Raw genomic sequence first — 18,268 nt, forward strand, 5'->3', positions numbered from 1 at the left:
GTGAGGAGACAGAGCCACCAAGAAAAGCAATGTATACTCACCCTTAACTAGAAAACAGTGACAAGAGTCTGCCAGTGCTGTGGCCAAGAGAACAGTTACCCTCCTGGTGCAAGCCAATACCACATCTCAGGAGAACATCCTCAGCTGCAGGTTCCAGAGACACAGGCAACCTTACATAGAGGAAGTTAGCCATCCCTACCCACTCCCAGGTGATTTAACCTGCAATTTCTGGAGAATGATCCCAGAGAAAAAGAATTAAACTTAACAAACTCCATACCAGGAAATCGCTTTGTCAAAGCTTTCACAATCATCCATCTTTGGACTAAGAGAGAATTTTAAGCCACGTTTCATATTTCAGTCCATATTTCTAGCAGACAAGACTGGAAGCAGTTTTGGTCCCACCAACATTCCTGCTATTGGCAACAGATATCCTGCTTGGAATTGAGCCTGCAATGGGTTGATGCTACAGCAAGAGGCAGCAGCAAATACCAACAACTTCACTATGCAATTCTACTCCAAAATCCCAGAAAACTTTAAATCAAAATGACACCACTGCATCCCTGCACCCCAGTCAGACACTGTTCACACTTCAGGATTATTGGTACAGTGCACAGTTATTGCATATCAAAACACGCTTTGTTTCTATGCCTCAGAGTCCTGATTTTCTCAGCAGGAGGCAAAACCTGTTTCCATCAGCTGTAGAACTTGCTAAGCCAGCCAGGGAGGAGGAGAGGGGGAACGAGAGTGAAGAAACACATGCTCAAACATCACGACTTTTAGGAACAAAATTTATTCCAATTTCAAACAGAGAGTTTATTTCAGGAGAAAGATATGAAAATCAATTTCCATCAGATATTTCCGTAATAAGGGTGTTGCCCAGCAGTCAGAGTGGGATCTTTCCAAGAAACAATCACACTCCTGGACTGGAATGAGACAGTTTGGAGTCTGAATAGATCCTGACACTGGGCATCTTATTCAGAAACTCCTTTACCCTACCCTCTTCCCTCCCCACCCCCCAACACGCACAACAATACATGCATTGCAAATTACAAGGTTTAAAAACAGCATTTTATATAATATCTTTTTAAATAGGATAATGTTTAAATTGTCTTAAATCAGGATCCTATAATATACAAGTATAACCAAATAATTTCCACCACATTGGCACTTGTAAAGAGTCTCTGGCACTACTAAAGAAGGGGCATTGGCACAAACCATACTCTTAAAAAACTGGGTGCTGCATAACACACTTTATCTCTGCTGAACTCTAATGACCTGGGCTCTGTACAGGACAATACAATGGTCAACACACTCCAGAAGGTTGTGTTTTTTGTGGGGTTGGGTTTTTTGTTTGTTTTGTGGGGTTTTGTTTGTTTGGTTTTTTTGGAGGGGGGGGCTTTTTGTTGTTGTGGTTTTTGTTGTGTCTTTTGTTGTTTTTTTGTTGTTGGTTTTTTGGTTTTTTTGGTTTTTTTTTTACCAATAAAACACATGAAGAAAAACCACAGTTGAACACAAGGCCAACATTGCTAGGAAGCAACAACAAGAGACCAAAGAATCCAACTTGAGGAGAACGGGAGAGGCAGGAGGGGAAGGAGCTATCTGACACGCAGCAAGAAGGGGTTTTTGCTCACCAGGTAGCCAATCCACATGGAATGGTGCAAGGAAATGGGATGGTCCTCTGCTCACCGACTTCAAGTTTCAAACTTGTTCAAAATACATTGGTTTCTTCAGCAGAACAAAGATTAAAAGTGCACAAGGAGCAAAGTTAGCCAGGAGACCACTTCCTCAGACTCTAGGTTACCTCCAAGAACACAATTTTACCTCTTTTCTGAAAGTCAGTCTGTTGTCTGAACCTGCAGGAAATTCTGACAGGTCTCACTTTCAGAAAAGATGATATAGGCGAATTTGGTCTAAGGTTTGGCACTTTTGCTAGGGCAGGCATTTGCCAGCCAACAGAGACTGGAGCCAGTTCTGCAGGAACGCTTTGCTGCCCAGGCTGGAGGCACACAAGCTACTATTTACTAAGAAAAGCATGTGCTAACTCTGGTATCTTCTCATATATGATACAGTCATAGACAACTCCAGATGATGTGCACAAGTCTGACCCATTCCCACTCTAATTCAGAATGAGGTTTCAGGAACTTGGGAGAGCCACTCTGCAACCCTCTGCCCTCCCCTCCACAATGCTCAGCACATTGAGACAGTGATCATGCCAACAGCTACACCAAGCAGGTGCTCCATAAGGTACAGTGCATCCCTAAATCTTTGTGCCCATAGCCTCCCACAGTTGCCCATGATGATGCAGAGTCACTCTGCAAGAGACAGATGCCAAGATCCCTCCTCCAGTGGCAGGGCAGCAGCTCTTAAAGAAGGGGAAGGTATGAAACAAGACAAAAAGTTTCTGATTCAAGTGGAAGTACCACCATCATTCACCTTGGAAAGAAAAAACTTCTGGGAAGTTATTTCCAAGAACATGTGTATCTCAGTGCCAGGTTCATTGCTGGCAGCAACTGTAGTGTGAATCATTTACAAAAGAATCACAGAAGCAGAAGAGGCTGGTGCTGCCATCTGCTTCAGAGGGACAGCACTTAGAATACATGAAGATGATTATAAATTCCTCCTTATAGGACAGTTTCTACAAAATGGATCATTTTGGCATAAAGATGGAAAAAACAAAAAAAAAAGGCAGTAAAATTGATGCAAAGCTGTCTGACACATGGGAATCCCTCTCATTCCTCCCAAGGGTTAAATGCAGTCCAGAGCATGGTTATGAGATGCTATGTTTCCCTCAGCATCACCACTTGGCCAGACTGGCTCTTTAAGTGTTGGTCCCATGGCTACTGTTCCAACTTAAGCTCTCTAATCACCTGCAGCAGGGCTTGCCTTCTTCTGTAGTGCTCTGAGGAATACAGAGGTTTCAGCTGGCTATTCTGGAAATCCAGAGGGATCTATAAACAGAATTATTCAAAATTATGTCCCTCCATATTTTAGTGTTCTAAATCAAAGCATCTTAAGCATCTCAGACAGTTAGACTGACATGTTGTGCAAAACACTGATGTAGTGCTCTGTCTACAAAACAGACAAAATATCAACAGCCCCTTTCAACAGTGCAGCTCATTTAGTCTTTTTCTGCTAGCAGCCTGCTAGCCTTCAATGGGGCAGTCTGGTTGATCCAGAGAATTTGGACCCAATGCTATTTGTTGGAATTGCAACAGAAGCATTAGCGATGGTTAAATAACACATGTCCAGATGTGGGTCAGATTTCCCTGCTTCACACTCACTTCTCGTCTTGCCACTGCACTTCTCTTCCAGGCCAGCAACAGCTCCTCAGCACATCTGTTGACTTGCCTCAGCTCCTTGAAAAAGCTTTCTAATGTGCAAAGGCTTCACATCTTTCTGCTTAGTGGAGATTCAGGTGGCATCTAGAATTCAGAACTATTTCCACTCTGCCTTCCACCTGCACCAGCAAGCACTGCTGCCTCTCTCCTCCTCTCCTGCTGAGCCAAGTGCACCCACAGCAGTGCTCTCCGGGTACCACAGCAGCTGTGCTCCAGCCACAACTACTGTAACTCGGTCATCACACCCACCCCAGAACAAGTGTGTGTGCAAGTCTTCTGAAAAGGAACACAGCAGCATGTGCCACAGGGGAATGCATAAACAGGGGAGAGAGAACTGCCGCTCTCTCCAAGAGCTACTCTCACTCTTCTCAAGTAAGAATCCTACCAACATCCCGAAGTCTGTCACCCACCAATTCCGGTCCTTTCTAAAACTCTGCAAGCTGGACAGGACTGAGGAATTTTTACTAAGTCATTCACACAATGGCACAAAATGCAATAAACAAGGCCTGTTTGCTACTAGCAGCAAGAAAAGACCTAAAGGATGGCACAGGACTAAGATTTTCAATCCAGCCAAAATCTGATGTTTAAATGCCACAGTTACTCAGTGTGCTTTTGGAAACTGCTGCATAGAGAAGTTGCTCATTGATGTCACATACTCACTCAACAAAACATATTTTCTCTCAGCAAACTGAGCCTTCTGAGCACACAGCCACGCATTTGTGGTGTGGAGGGGGATGCATGTATATGTGTGAAAAAGAAACAAGAACTAAATAAAATAAAACAGAACAATTACAGTCAGGCACTTCCCCAGGCTCAGCAGCTATTGCTCCAAGAGCTTCCATCATTTGTAGTCCATGAACAAAATACAGCAACATGTAGCAAACTATGTATAGAACATCAATAATTTAAAAAAAAAAAAAATCACAGTCTCCATACCTTTTATAATTGATAAGAAAAAAATAACTCAGAACATATAAAGAATGGAAAAGTGATGGCTTTTTTTTTTTGTTTTGCCATTTTTTTTGCACAATAGTTGGAGAGCAATTGCTCCTCCCCAACATTTCATCACAGTGAACCATGGAGCGTGTCCTGGGGAAGGGAAGAGAAAGGAGGGGGGAAGCAAGTAGATTTAGCAAATTACACGAGAGGCACCCTATAGCACAAGGCAAAGGAACCAGTAGCATTCTGCACTCCCACTGTCCAGTGAATTCATAATCTCAGCTGGAAAGTGTTTTTTCTACATATACCATGGGAATGAAAGGGGAAAAAAACCCCAGTGACTAACCAACAAAGGAAAGACCAGGATGAGACTGCCTTAGCCGCTTGGCAAAAATTAAGATGTAAGCAAGGTGCTGAAGAAATGAGGCATATCCCCGTTAACTGTGAAATAAAAGCAATTTGTTAAAAATATGAAATCAACTACTCTGTGGACAGAGACATGAGACTCCAGGATAACACTGAGCACTTGCCACTCCACAGATCAGACAATTTGCACTCATTACATCATCAAAAATTAAAACTTTTTTCCTGTCATATTTAAAATTTCTTTTTTTTTGTCTTTCTTCACAAAGAAGCCTCTCAAGGGGCAAGAGCAGAGCAGGTCAAACCAGGTTGTACTCCTTCAGGTTGAGCTGTAGGATGGTGTCCTTGACAGCTGCAAAGACGAAACGGATGTTTTCTGTGTCTGTAGCACATGTGAAATGGGAATAGATGATTTTATCACTGTCGGGATTTAAATCCACAAACATCTTGAGGATGAACTCACGGGCTGCCTGTGCATCCCTCTGTGGGCCTGCAGCAAACAGAGACACCAGTGAATGGATTCATTCCAATGCAATCCCCAGGCTGATCCATCAGAATAACTGCCAGTCTGCTTTTTCTTATGGGTTACAGAACTATAAAGAAGAAATCAGGATCATTTATGATATAAGGGTCTGAGGAGCTGGAGTATCTTTTGCTTTTCAGTTATCTAACCAAAACCCAAAGCTGGGCACTTTACAGACACCAAGGGGTCAGTTCAGACCATGCTTTGGAATCCAGATCTTGTTAAAACCCTGGGTGGGAATGACAGATGCTGCAGAGACACATAAAGCTCTCCCTGGAGATGGGACATATATTTCTTCCTAATATACAGGTGGATCTTATATGCTGAAGGACACAAGTATATGTTTTGGAAACAAGGGTTATCCTCAGCCAAAAGCGCAGCCTGTCCTAACTGGGTGGTCAACTCACAGGAGCTAAAAAGTGGATTTTTTGCCAGCTTTTAATTCATATTGCTGACAGCTCCCAAGAAAATAGTCACCTACTGCTATTTCTTTCACAGAACTGCTGTTGTCACATTCTGCATGGCAAATATCACCTCTTAAGGGGATGTCTGATGGGCAACCTCCAACTCAAAAGCCATGCAGCACCCATGAAGGAACTACAGTGAACACTTATAGGAAAAAATGAAAGTACATGACAGTCCCTGAAGTTGGGATCTGTCTCCAGTTGTTAAGCTCCATTTGAAGTAGGCACTGTTCGGGTGGCAGCTCTTCAGCCATTCCCAGTCTGCTGTAAAAACATGGTGTTCCCACCAGTGCCCATTCTGGGGGCATGGAACTCCAGATGTAGGAGGACAACTAACAAGGAGCAATTCCATTAGTCTTTTAAAGGATGAAAGCTGTTAGCAAAATGGCAATTCTTCCTTTACCTCATACTTTTAAAGCAAATAATGACAGAATTAATACAAGAGAGCATGGCAAGAAGCGTGTTGCTTGATCTCATTCTCCACTACTTTTATTTTCAGCCCTGTACAGATATGTTACCAGCCAGCTTTAAATGCACTCAAGTGAAGAGCCTGAAATACTATTCTGGCTACAGAATATTGTTTCAGATGGGAATTTCTCTGTTTCACATAATCTTATTTTCCCACAACAGCACATGGCACGCTAATAAGAACTTCATGCTGCCTGAGATTTTTCAGCACCATCATTTGAACAACTTGGGTATTTGACCAGTCAGTTTCTCAGAACAAAGACTCAAGTCACCTCCTGACTAGAGGGTTAGAAGGTTCAGAATACCAGTAAATTGTCATGTTTATGAAACTAGTTATATGCACAAGCACACAGGGAAGAAAGTTGCTTTATATAATACTACAATACTTTGCAGTGCATATGGGAGGGGGTAATTCTCTATCTAGGAGAGGTTCATTATTTCATCATTCAATCAGATTCCAGTTGTCTATGTATGATTAAGATATTTTTATGATTTTTTTTAATTGCTGTAGGCATTATTCCTCAAATTAAGATGTTTTCTCCACTTCTAGATCCTAATTTTCTTTTAAAAACAAGAAAGTTCTACCCAAACCACCTCCACATCTTATTCTAGATATAGAATGTACCTGCTTAAAAATCACTCACCATCAAACTCTGGGAAATAGTCAACAAGGTGGGAATACAGGATCTTGTCTTCCAACAAATCTTTCTTGTTGAGAAAGAGGATAACAGAAGAGTTTTGGAACCATGGATAAGTTATAATGGTTCGAAAGAGAGCTTTACTCTCTTCCATCCGGTTCTGAAATAAGAAAAAGAAAGACTTGTTTTCACAAATGAGCACTAAGATGCCTTTCTGCTGCCTGCACACATATTCAGATCTGTAGTGATTCAGCATCCCAAACACTATACACAGAATACTTTGGCCCCAGGTAGGTTCTGGCTCAAACCTCATCAATAAATGGAAATGAAATGCAAAATCTGAAGGAGTCAAGCTTTGTTTAATTGCCAAGTCATTCATATCAAAACATTTAAAAGCCATTTTATGCTTTGAGAGTCATATGAGAGGACTGGTCAACGATACTTTCGGAACATTATTTGTCTAGTAGCAAAGGGGTAATTGCCGTTATCTAGTAGCAATTTTTTTTATTTATTAGCAAGTGCCAAAATTCAGATTTGCACCTTCAAAGAGCCCAGTCACTACCTAACAAGACAGAAGTCACAACCCAAAAGACCCCAGTGTGGTAAGAGGGACGTGATCTGAGAACATGCCTCCCCCCACAGTGCCTTCCACAGCAGACAGGGCTCCGTCACATCAGAGTATTTTGGGTTTACTGGAGAAGTAGAGATGATGTGAATGCCCTCTGCATTTTCCATTCTCAGGGACATCATGTCCCTTCAGGCTCATGTTCCCTTTCCAACAAGAAGAACTGAAGGCCAAAACCAACAATACTTGCTAATCCAACTTGGCACCAAGCACTTGGGTACCAAGCTCCAAGGAGCTAGGAAGACATTCTGGCTTTCCTTCTACCCTCCTGCAGAGTTCCCATTCTCTGACTTACCTCATTATCCGATTCCACCAGAACTTGGTCATATTCACTAAGTGCTACTAAAAACATGATGGAAGTCACATTTTCAAAGCAATGGATCCACTTCCTTCGTTCTGATCTTTGACCTCCAACATCCACCATTCTAAGGAAGAGAAGTACATACAGTATCACAGAGGTACTGCAGTTCTCTGTCTGAATGCAAAGGACCAGCAAATGATGAGAATGAATGCAGTTCTTCACTGCTCCAGTTAAACATGTCATGGGGATGTGACAGTATCTGCCTGCTAACAAAACTAGCAAGTTTACAAAATATCCTGTTCCAGAAATACATCAAACGGAAAGAATGGCAAGTGATACCAAATTCAACTTCCACATACCAGCATTAGCATTTTTGCTGCATTCTGCTCTGGTTTGCTAGCCATCAGTTCTGAGTCTGAAAAGATGAGTCCTTCAAAACTGTCCTCTGTCAAATGAGCAAACTATTTTTATTTTTCACTAAAACACCTGCTTGCCTCTAAGCTTCTCAGTGTTGTGCTCTTCACACCAGGCTTGATTGCTGGCTTAAGCCTCTCAAGCCCATCTGTTGCTACAGCAGCACAGACAGCAAGTTTTGGTGTCATCCTGAGGGCACAAGGTAGGCACAGAAAACCATCTCTCAAGGCAGATGCTAGGTGTGACATACAAGGAAGTATTTCTTCCTGGTGGAAGAAATACTGGTGGATAGCTTCAGCTACCCACACTTCACTCAACTGCCTCACGAGCCACAGCTTCAGCCTCAGATGCCAGCAATGTAGTCCTTCCCAGGGAAGGCACCAATTCCTGCAAGATGGTTCACTGGGTTTTATGTGTCACTGATTCAAAAGCAGGTTCTGTTTTCTGGCAGTAAAAACGTTAGACTATCCTCATTAGAGGAGCACCTGTCAGCAGATAATTCCACAGCATACACACACACATCCACTCAGAGCCTCTCAACCAAGCACCTGGACACTCCAAAGCAATCCATAACTTATCCTTCCTGAAACCGTATCACCGCTCTCTCAGTTTAGCTGTAACATGAATACACCTCCAGTACCTGAAGATAATATTCTCTAGGTCAAAGGGGTACTCTATGATACCAGTTGTAGGAACTCTAACCCGTAGCACATCTTGCTGAGTTGGTAGATATCCTGGGGTAGCAATACGATCCACGTCACTGAGATAGCTACAAGGAGGACAGTGGAAAAAAAAAAAAGCTACCTTAGGTTGCAGCACATAAACATACAGATGTAAAAACTGCTACATTTAGTCATTCCCTAGTGTAACAAAAAAGTTAGAAGTCACCTAAATCATTTAAGACATGATGTGTAAAAGTAACAGAATACATCTTTGGGGAACAGTAATTCACCAGCCAGCCCCCTTGGAGGATAAACAGATATACTAAGGACAACTTTATCAACTCTGTATAGCAGTGTGGAAGACAATCTTTACTACAGAGAAAGTTCAGGTAGAGTGGATGCTTTATATTTCAGAACCAAGTCTTATCTGCAGTGTAGAAACATATACTTATTTACTTATAAAACACCCTCTCTCTGTTGCCAAACTTAATGGATTTTTTATTAATAAAGTCTAAGTTACACATCCAGGTACACCTGTAGGCCAAAGGACAAACCTGAGGAGAAAGAGCAACACTTCTGCTGCCTCAGAGCCAGGATCAACATAGATGGCACAAGGGAAGGATTCTGGCCTCAGGTATATCCAGAAGCAGATGTGTTTAACTGCCTTAAACACCCAACAGAATACCTCATAGCCTCATAAAAAGCAGCAAATGATAAGGAAACAAACTCTAGACTTCAATAGAAAAAATTAGACAGGTATAATTTGTTAGACCATCACTCCCACCTACCAGTGCATGCTAGTGATTATATACTTACTATTTAGCTGAGTCAGAAAGCTGATATTCTCTTCTCCTGTCGTAACACTCTTGTATTCCAGGGTCGTTCCACAATGTTTTAATTGCACTTACATATGGCTGCTCAAATGTCATGACCTTTTCTACATCCACTTCTCGGATCAGCACTGCATTGGCCTGGAGATTGAAAAGAGAAAGAAAAAAAAGAAAAAAGTAAAAAACCAAAACAAACAAAAAAAACCAACCAAAAAACCACCACAAACCTGGGGGGCGTGGGGTCTGTGTCAGAAGGAGGGGGCCCCAGTCATGGCAGGAAATAAAAATTCTCACCCGACAATTGCTAAGTAAAGGAAGGGCTACAGTCATTATCACAGCCTGTGGCATCTGCGAGGTGACTGTCCACATCCAGCTGTTTTCTGAAAGGGGCTTTTGCCAATACCGCCAACCCCAGGAAAAATAAAAAACAAAGCCAAGTTTTCTGGCTTTATCTTTATCTTATGGTAACTGCACAAGTTATCATAAATAAAAGTTGGCAGATTCTACCTATCAGGACCCCTTCACCATGCCCCATGTAAAACATAGGCAAGGCAAGCTTCCTCGCACCCTGCCCATTCTCATCACAGACGTAAAAGGTGCACCATCCAGTCCCTATACACAGTTAGTCAAAATCAGCTCCAAGATACTGTGTGACAGAGATAAGGAGATAAAATACAGTTTCACTTCAAAATATTAAGGATGTTATGCATTAAAAGATACTATGCATTAAAAGAAGCAAACTGTGCTAAAAAACCCCTAATTTCCTGGCATACCCTCACTCTCATCGTCTTCCCCCTCAAAAACCTAAAATAATTTAGACCAGATCTGCCTGAAAAATTAATTCCTGGTCCCAAAATGAGTAAGCCAGACTTTAGCTCAGATAATGTTTCTGAGGTTGAGACCAAAATCCTTCAAGAAAGTTTTGTACCCTCACTCAGTAGCTATCAGAAAAATGAATGGATTGCAGGAACAGGGATAACTATCAGCACAGGTGTCTTTTGGGTCCAGCACGTATTTTGCCAGCTTCAATATCCAATAATTATAGTAATTCACACAAAGAAAATGCTGGACACATTTAACAACACTGAATCCTGGAAATGAGTAAAAATAACACCCCCTCTTATACCCTACATAGTATCCCAATCCCTTGCTCCCACCACTCACTACGCAGACCAGTGTACTAACAACCCAAAGTTCGTCTATCCCTTAACCCAACCAAGTAAATGGAGTCAGGTATCAAGAAAATGTCATGGAAAGTTTATGGAAAAGAGGTCAGGGAGGTTGAGGATGCAACGCAGAAGGACACAAACAAACAGGAACTTAGAAGTCAAACCCCAGAATCCTCACTGCCCAAAGACGTAAAAAAACTGTGAGACACTTACCTTGTTCTGTTCATATTTGTACAGAATCTTCAGGGTTTCCATGGCTCTTATCATAGACTGCATGGCAGTGAAGATGTTTTGGTACACCAGCTTGGTGAAGCCTTTTTTGTCCTCTTCAGAGTAGCCTGAGCCATGAATTATACGCATTTGCTTAATGAATGTGCTTTTCCCACTCTCCCCAGTGCCTACAGAATGCAAGAGAGTGCATTAGGAGCCATCACAAGCAAGGATCCCAACAGAAGAACGCAGGTACTTCATGCTCCAAAGTTCCTATTACTATAACCAAGCACACACTACTCCCAGCCACTTTTTTAGTTGCTTTCCAGAACGGTAAAAAGACAGCCTGGGTAGGCCCGCTCATCCCCACTACGAACCTGACAGCATGGAAGCTTGTCCTTTACAGAAGACCTCAAAAGCAGCCCTGGTACTTATTCCAAATCTCATGTTACAGCCACTCCCACACGTTCTGCGTCAAGAGGCCCTTGTCCGTCACACCTGACCTATTCCCAGATACTCCAGCAAGATGCTACAACCACGGCACCAGCCAGAAAGAGCCTGGGCATGCTCTTCAGCTAGTAAAGCACTACAGACTGAGATGACAGTGAATGCCAGGGGAAGCCCACTTGCACAGCAAAAGAGCAAATTTCCTTGCGCTGTAACTTGCCACAGAACGCTCTTTACCTGACAGACTACGTGTCTTTTCATAGGAAAGAACTGAACACAATAGAAAAAAAAACAACTCTAAAGGAGAATGGAGTTCAAGAAACTACTTGCTTATCCATCTGACACAAACAACTTAACCAGCATGTCTGCCTCATATCCCAAACTACTGTGCAAACATAAGGTTTGCTCTTAAGGACAGAAACAACAATCCTGACTGTGACCTGAAGCTCCTGATCCAGCTCACAGCCTTTGGGGATGAGAGAGTTAAAGATAGCGGCTGACAGGAGAGCAGAGTAGGCCACTGCTCAGAGCTGCCGGCACTATGCCGGGTCCCCAGGGATCCTCCAGGCTGCAGCCTGCTCAGCAAGGCCAGTGCTTCCTCCTGACACAGGTTCACTATCAGGCCTCAGAGCAGTTGGAAGGGCAGGACACAGCATGTGCATTACACAGTCCAGCCCTTCCAATGCCGGCTTCCTGCACTGTCACTTGGGCAGGTCCTTCCACTCCTACATTTATGGCCCCAGAAAAGTGTCATTTAACATGTGAAGTCCAACAGGTGATATAAAAGGACAGTGGGAACTTTTATAACACAGTAAGTATGAGAGAAAAACACCATCAGACAGTACCCACATGTTACACAGCCCTGTTAAATTCACAATTCGACAGGTATTGTGGGAAGTCCCCTGCAACATCCGCTCTGTGCACACACAGTCCTTTGTGGAGGGGACACATGGGCCAAGGACTCCCTTACCTCTACACTTCACCTCACCAGCAACAGCCCAAGGGGATATCACTGACATTTTTGTTGAGTGCTCCTGTTCAACCTTCTACAAGTTGCTTTCAACATGCAGGATACATAGAAAAAACAGCACTCTAACAGAGTAGCCCGGCTCACTTGGCTACTGACACAAAAAACTCAACTGTATCCCATCAGTGACAAATCCCTTTGATCTGCAGTTAAAAATGAGGCTGGCAGAGCCCTGGTTCTCACCACAGGCACCACCAGGCACTTCTCACACCAGGGGAGAGATGGATTCAGACTGGATCGCATTCATCCCCGTACACAATTACTACTCACATGTAGATTCTCAGTTACGTTTATCCTGGTGGGCTAAAAGGCAAACAAATAAATAAATATGCTCAGATAAAAGCAGCAAGCACCTAACTAGAAGAAGAATGTTTGCAATAAACAGCTAGAACTGAGAGAAATCATGTCAGCATAGTCAAAAATGAACATTGTAAATACTATTAATATGCAGCAAACTATCTCCATCTCAAACAGCAAGGTACGCCCTAAGTGGAGGGAAATTTGGAAACTGAAATCTTTCGTGGTTTCTCTAACTGTGGTGAGAAATACTTCCCTGTTTTTTACCGCAGTGACCAAAACTGAAAGGGGAAAAAACCAAAACAAAACAAAACGGTGGTGCTTCGAAGCATTTCAACAATGAATCCATAAGAGAAACCTCAGCACCAGACCTTTGCTTGCTTCAGAACTTAGAGATCAAACGCAAATTCTTCCTGTCATTCCATCATCCTCCCTTTTTTTGTTTCGGGGGTTGTTTTTGTTTGGGGGGGAAGTGGGTTGGTTGTTATTGTTTGTTTCAGTGTTTTGTTTTTGGTTTTTTTTTAAAAAGGTGCCTCTTGTTTTCCCCAAGGCCACTCACAAAGCAGCACAGCACTACACCAGCAGGTTACAAGTTCTGGTGGGCAAGATCTACAGTTGTAAGGGCACAAAACCCCTTTTAATATGACAGTGTTGGGAAAGGAGATAATTTGAATTCACTGTTTCTTCTATCAACACGTGAAAGCAGCAGAGTTTACAATAACTTACTAATGACCCCCAAGTACCTCACAGGCAATTGTAAATAGTCAACAGTATCCCATGCTTAATCACAAGTAATTTTTGTACAAAATATTCTCCTCACCCAGTAAAATGACAAATTACTACCTTATATCAGAGGGCAATGTCCAACACCTTGAATTTCGTATTATCAGGTTCATCACTGATTAGCACTGTTATTCTTCGTGCCAATTTTCTGGTTTAGGCTTCACCAAAGTAACTGTCATTAGATGAAGTGACAAGAAAATTTAACACGCTTTCTACAGGATGAAAACTCCTTCCATACACTCAAAATTTTGGAGATTTGGGAAAGTTCTCTTACTAATTCAATCACTAACAGCTGTGAATGTTAGAACTCCACATAATAGGAGCAACACAGAAGAAATCCCTGCAAGCAGCAGTTACACTAAGGAGAGAGAACATGTTATCTGCCTCAGCTGAAGGTGGGCAATGTGCAGTGAAAAGCATCCAGCAAACAGTCTACCACTAGCAATGTTGCTTATCCAATAATAATCACCCCACGTAATTTATTTTTTTATTTGATGCTGAATCTTACTTGGCTGTATCTTTTAGAAAAGCAGAAAGGATTCTCAAGCAATCTGAATTATTTCTAAAGTGAAATCTTTAGATCCAGTGGGATCTTCTTAACCCAGATCTATCCTATAGTGCTAGCCTATTTTGAAACAGCTGCTTCTATGGAACTGTTTTAGGGAAGCATGAGAGAGAGAGGCACCCTCCCTCATCTACAAGCCTTAGAGAAACTGCCACAGCGTCTCCGAGGAGCAGAAACATCAAGTCCTTGATTTTACATTTCACCTGAAGAACACATCAGTTGTGACAGATTTGCAGTGAAGCCCTGGCCTTCACTGAACAGTTATCACCAGGCACCACTGGAGCCCTTCAAAAGGCTGGGCATACACAGCCCCCCCTCACTTCTGCAAAGTGCTACATTTGTTTTCACAAGGGTCAGCTTCATTGGTACCTTAATGGCTTGTCAACAGACCCCAAGTGAATCAACTGAGTCCATCAGATCTGCTTCAGATGTCAGCTTAAGCTGATACAGTATTTAAGCCACAAAGCAGAATATATTTAAGACATAAGGAATGATAAGTCACAGTACCCATGAAAACTGTATCAAGCTTAAATCTGGGGGGCTACCTAGACATGAATATCTAACTCACTGCTGAAGAAGGATGTACATGCCTGCAATCTTCACTGGCTGCTCTGGTAACTGATTACCCATCCCTATACACTCACCTAAAACTCACAGCAGTTTTTCATCTGCACAGAGAACATTACTGTTTCCATACGAAGACCTAGATTCTTATGGCTGTACAGGTGATCTCTTCCTCTGAGGGCAATGCTAAACTCTCCAGACATTTCCTCATGAAACACACAACTCCTGCATTCTTACTGTCTCGTTCTTTTTCAGAACCACCACAACACGCTGCCAGCCCTGCCGGCTCTCCCAGGGCTGTACAAGGGGAACTCTGTGGCTTAGGAGCCGGAGGCCAATTTTTCACTCAAGGCCCAGGGGTTCATCAACAATACTGGAAAGCACCAACTCCATCAGCAAATTTTCACATGCTTACGAAGGCCAGCACGCCCCAAGAACCGTTTCCTCGAGACAAATTTCACGCGCGTGTGTGTGTGCCCGCCTTCGGAACCAGGAATTTCAGCTACTTAGTTCCTGCTTATGTCAAAATCCATTTTGACAGCGAACGCATCACAAAATCAAACAGAGGGCAGCCAATGAGGCGGCCGCCCCGCACGGCTCGGGAGCGGCCCCGAGCGCCGGGCTGAGGCGGTGATGGCTCCCGCCGCTTACCCGCCACACCCGCTCCTCGCCTGGCCCAGCCACCCGGACCTGCCGAGCCCCGGGCCGGGCCCTGCGGCGGCCCCACGCTCCTCACCCAGCAGCAGCAACTTCAGCTCGCGGCGGGCGTCGCGCTTGTCCCTCCGCAGCTGCTTCTCGATCTCGGCGTTGATGCGCTTCGACTCCTTCACCTCGTCGCTCAGGCAACAGGCCATCATGGACTCCAAAGTCATGGTCGCGCCGCGGCCGGGACGCCCCCGCCCACCCCCACCCCCCGGCACCGACCACCGTCCTCCGCACTGCCGGGAGCCCGGCCCGGCCCCGCGCCCCCTTTCCTCCCCACCCTCCCTCCCTGTGCGGCGCCGGCCCGGCCCGGGCTCGTCCCGGCCCCGAGTGCTGCGGCCGGGCCCAGTGCCGCTACCGCTGCCGCTCGCGCTGGCGCCGCCGCTCGCGCTGGCGCCGCCGCCGCCCCCGCGCCGCTCCCGCCCGGCTGCGCCGCCGCTCCCTCCGCACGGCCCCGCCGAGACACCGCCGAGCCGGCGCAACCCAACCCGCTGCCGCTGAAAACAAGCGCTGACTGACAGCGGCCGCGCCAATGGGTGAGCGCGGCGCGCGGCGAAGCGGGCCCCGGCCGGCGGGACGTGGCGCCGCGGCCAATGGGAGCGCAGGTTTGGTTGGCCAGGCGCGGGGAGGGGAGGACGCTTGGACGAGCGTTCCCAGAGCGGGGCGGGGCCGCTGGGCATTGTGGGAAGGTGGCGGACCGGGGGCCCTATGGTGGGGCGGGCAGGGCTGGGGCGCTCCCTTGACTGGGCCTGGCCGACCGCGGAGCAGCTGCCACCCCCCGCCCTCCACGGGCTCGTGGCCGGACCCCACCGGGCCTGTAGGGCCTTGGCGGCCGGTGGTGCGACGGCGTAGGGCGGGCCCGGGCCCCGGACGATGCGGCTCGTCTCGCACCGCGCGGGGCACTCGCGGGTGCCTGAGGCTGGGCAGGCCCGACCCTGAGTGGGAAGGACCGGTCTCAGCCATAGGCCCGGGGATCCCGCCAGCCTGGCCACCCACGGCTGCGGCAGCCCTCGGTGCAAAGGAGGAGAACGCCGAGGCCCTGCGGTGCCAGCCCTGCGCTCCCAAGCTCTGGCTGCTGCTGTTCCCTGACCACGAACCACTAGAGCCTGACGGGGACAGAACCTGTCATCTGAACTCTGTGGGTGCCACCTCCGAGGCCTCCCTTGTTCTGCGTCTTTCCACAGAGGGTGTCTCAGAGCTGGCTTTAACCCAGGTTTCCTCCTTACTTCCCACTAGATCCCTGTTGACCTGTACCAGGTGCTCCACCTGTCAGCCTGATACATCCCCTCCATCCCACAGCCTTACATGCATCCTTCTGCTGCCAGTGCAGCTTTATCTGCCAGAGCATCTCTCTGGGAACCTGCCTCCAGCAGTCATCTGGACTCCCCATACACACCCCCATTTTGCAAGCATCTGTGGCTGCACACCCATTGCCCTGCCTTGCATGGCTGCCCAGGTCCCCCTGGCTCCACTTAAACCTAGTGCCAGTGTGCCCCAGTCAGCCATGTGCTCTCCACATAACCCTCCATACAGAAAGAAAGACAGAATACTTGAAAAGCAGAAAATTCTTTTTACCATGGCCAAATCATGCAGCAGCAGATGCTGCCAAAAGCTACATGCTGCAGCTCCCATCTTCCTTTCAGATGCCAGGGCTCCAGCTGTTGCAAACTGCACTGAGATGGCTGGGTACACTGACTCAGCAAGGTCCCCTCCATCCCAGTCCTATGGATCCCTAAGTGCTGTAGTACATGCCTTTTGTTTCACATCTTTCCTCCCACAAGGAAGGGAGTAGGCAAAGCAAGACCTCTGCATATTCCATGCGGCAAGATAAACAGATACACCCTTAACTTTCCAAAGGAGAAATCTCTTCCCACCTTTCTGTCCCCCTGCTTGTCATGCTTTCTCTTACTCCATCTGGCGTTGTTTCTTTGTCTGACTTTAAACTAACTGAACCACTTGGTTTTCCAAGACTCTTTGTCTTCTCTTTGCAGGTGCTTCTGCTGGTATTTTGGAGTTCTTACCAACACCCGCCACCACCCATTCTGTCTGCATTCCTGTTCCCACAACTTCTGGGCTGGGCTTACCTTCCCACATCTACTCTGCCAATGGGTCTGTATCTAACCAGTCTTTTTGAAGGTCCAAAAAAGCATGATAGAGCTGTTATGTACCTGTCTTCGTTGTTACCTGCCTGGCTTATTCCATGGCTTGCCAGTTCCTACCTTGTAAGACAGAACCACGAGATACGTACGGACAACAGGTTCTGTTTTCCATTTAAATCCTCTTACGTCTGTGCTATTCTCATGAGCTCTTTGCTGCAATTAAAAGAAGATTCTAACTTTTTTTATAAGTGTTTTGTCCATGGTTTGGCCTTTCAGAGCATCAAGATCTCCTATTCTTACATTCTCTTTCTTTCTCTTCCAGGTGCCCCACAGCCGAAAGGACTGTTACTCCCTCATCACTGATCTCTGGCTAAGGAGGTGTCGTCATTTTGCTTTGGCAAAATTATTCTACTGACAGAAGTGCTCAGGACACCCAGAATCAAGGTCACAGTGGGCTGCTCTGTGAAACCTTGTGCCTTTTGGAACTCCATCTATGGACAGTGCTTAAGGAGGCAGGGAGACTGAAATTCCTATAAGCCCTGCAACACTGCTCTGACAGGCAAGTCACTTTGACCTCTTTGTAGTGTTCTCAGGCTGTGAGTACAACATAGATAGTGTGTCTGGGGTGTGCTAAAGAGTTACCTAGTTGGAATTGCTGGGCTGCTTTGAAGCTATATGCTATATGCTGGAAGCTATTGTTTTGGTCGCCTTCCTCTGGGCAGAATCACAATCTAAAGGCCAGAAGTTCTTGAAGAAACTTCTACAGCTTGCCAAAAGAAAAGGAGTAGTAGAATTTGCATCCATCCTCTGGACCACTTGCTTGCTTCCTTCTGACAGACA

The 18,268-nt window shown here is 45.5% G+C and overlaps 2 protein-coding genes across 2 annotated transcripts; one reads left to right on the top strand and one right to left on the bottom strand.

Moving 5' to 3' along the window:
• Positions 1 to 771: 771 nt before the first annotated feature.
• On the bottom strand, positions 772 to 15,550 carry GNA11 (G protein subunit alpha 11). Its single transcript, XM_050321098.1, has 7 exons — positions 15,364 to 15,550; positions 10,948 to 11,132; positions 9,552 to 9,706; positions 8,714 to 8,842; positions 7,654 to 7,783; positions 6,740 to 6,893; positions 772 to 5,130 (listed from the first exon to the last, which is right to left on the bottom strand). The coding sequence occupies exons 1-7, from the start codon at positions 15,497 to 15,499 to the stop codon at positions 4,940 to 4,942; spliced, it is 1,080 nt and encodes a 359-aa protein (XP_050177055.1). The 5' UTR covers positions 15,500 to 15,550; the 3' UTR covers positions 772 to 4,939.
• Positions 15,551 to 15,861: 311 nt separating this feature from the next.
• LOC126643252 (collagen alpha-1(I) chain-like) lies at positions 15,862 to 17,986 on the top strand. Its single transcript, XM_050321510.1, has 3 exons — positions 15,862 to 16,467; positions 17,321 to 17,438; positions 17,751 to 17,986. Exons 1-3 carry the CDS (start codon positions 15,862 to 15,864, stop codon positions 17,789 to 17,791), a joined length of 765 nt encoding a protein of 254 aa, XP_050177467.1. The 3' UTR covers positions 17,792 to 17,986.
• Positions 17,987 to 18,268: the final 282 nt, after the last annotated feature.

Source organism: Myiozetetes cayanensis, unplaced genomic scaffold (genome assembly GCF_022539395.1).
Source record: "Myiozetetes cayanensis isolate MyiCay16 unplaced genomic scaffold, myiCay2020 scf26, whole genome shotgun sequence".
Classification (NCBI taxonomy): Eukaryota; Metazoa; Chordata; class Aves; order Passeriformes; family Tyrannidae; genus Myiozetetes; species Myiozetetes cayanensis.

Bases quoted from the DNA above. Each gene is read 5' to 3' on its own strand.
- GNA11 (XM_050321098.1), bottom strand. From the start codon at position 15,499: ATGACTTTGGAGTCCATGATGGCCTGTTGCCTGAGCGACGAGGTGAAG. The intron at 9,707-10,947 runs GTAAGTGTCTCA...TTCAATCTCCAG, and splicing joins ACAAATATGAACAGAACAAG to GCCAATGCAGTGCTGATCCG. The intron at 8,843-9,551 runs GTAAGTATATAA...TCCTCCTTGTAG, and splicing joins CTTTCTGACTCAGCTAAATA to CTATCTCAGTGACGTGGATC.
- LOC126643252 (XM_050321510.1), top strand. From the start codon at position 15,862: ATGGGTGAGCGCGGCGCGCGGCGAAGCGGGCCCCGGCCGGCGGGACGT. The intron at 16,468-17,320 runs GTGGGTGCCACC...TTCTCTTTGCAG, and splicing joins GAACCTGTCATCTGAACTCT to GTGCTTCTGCTGGTATTTTG. The intron at 17,439-17,750 runs GTCTGTATCTAA...TTTCTCTTCCAG, and splicing joins CACATCTACTCTGCCAATGG to GTGCCCCACAGCCGAAAGGA.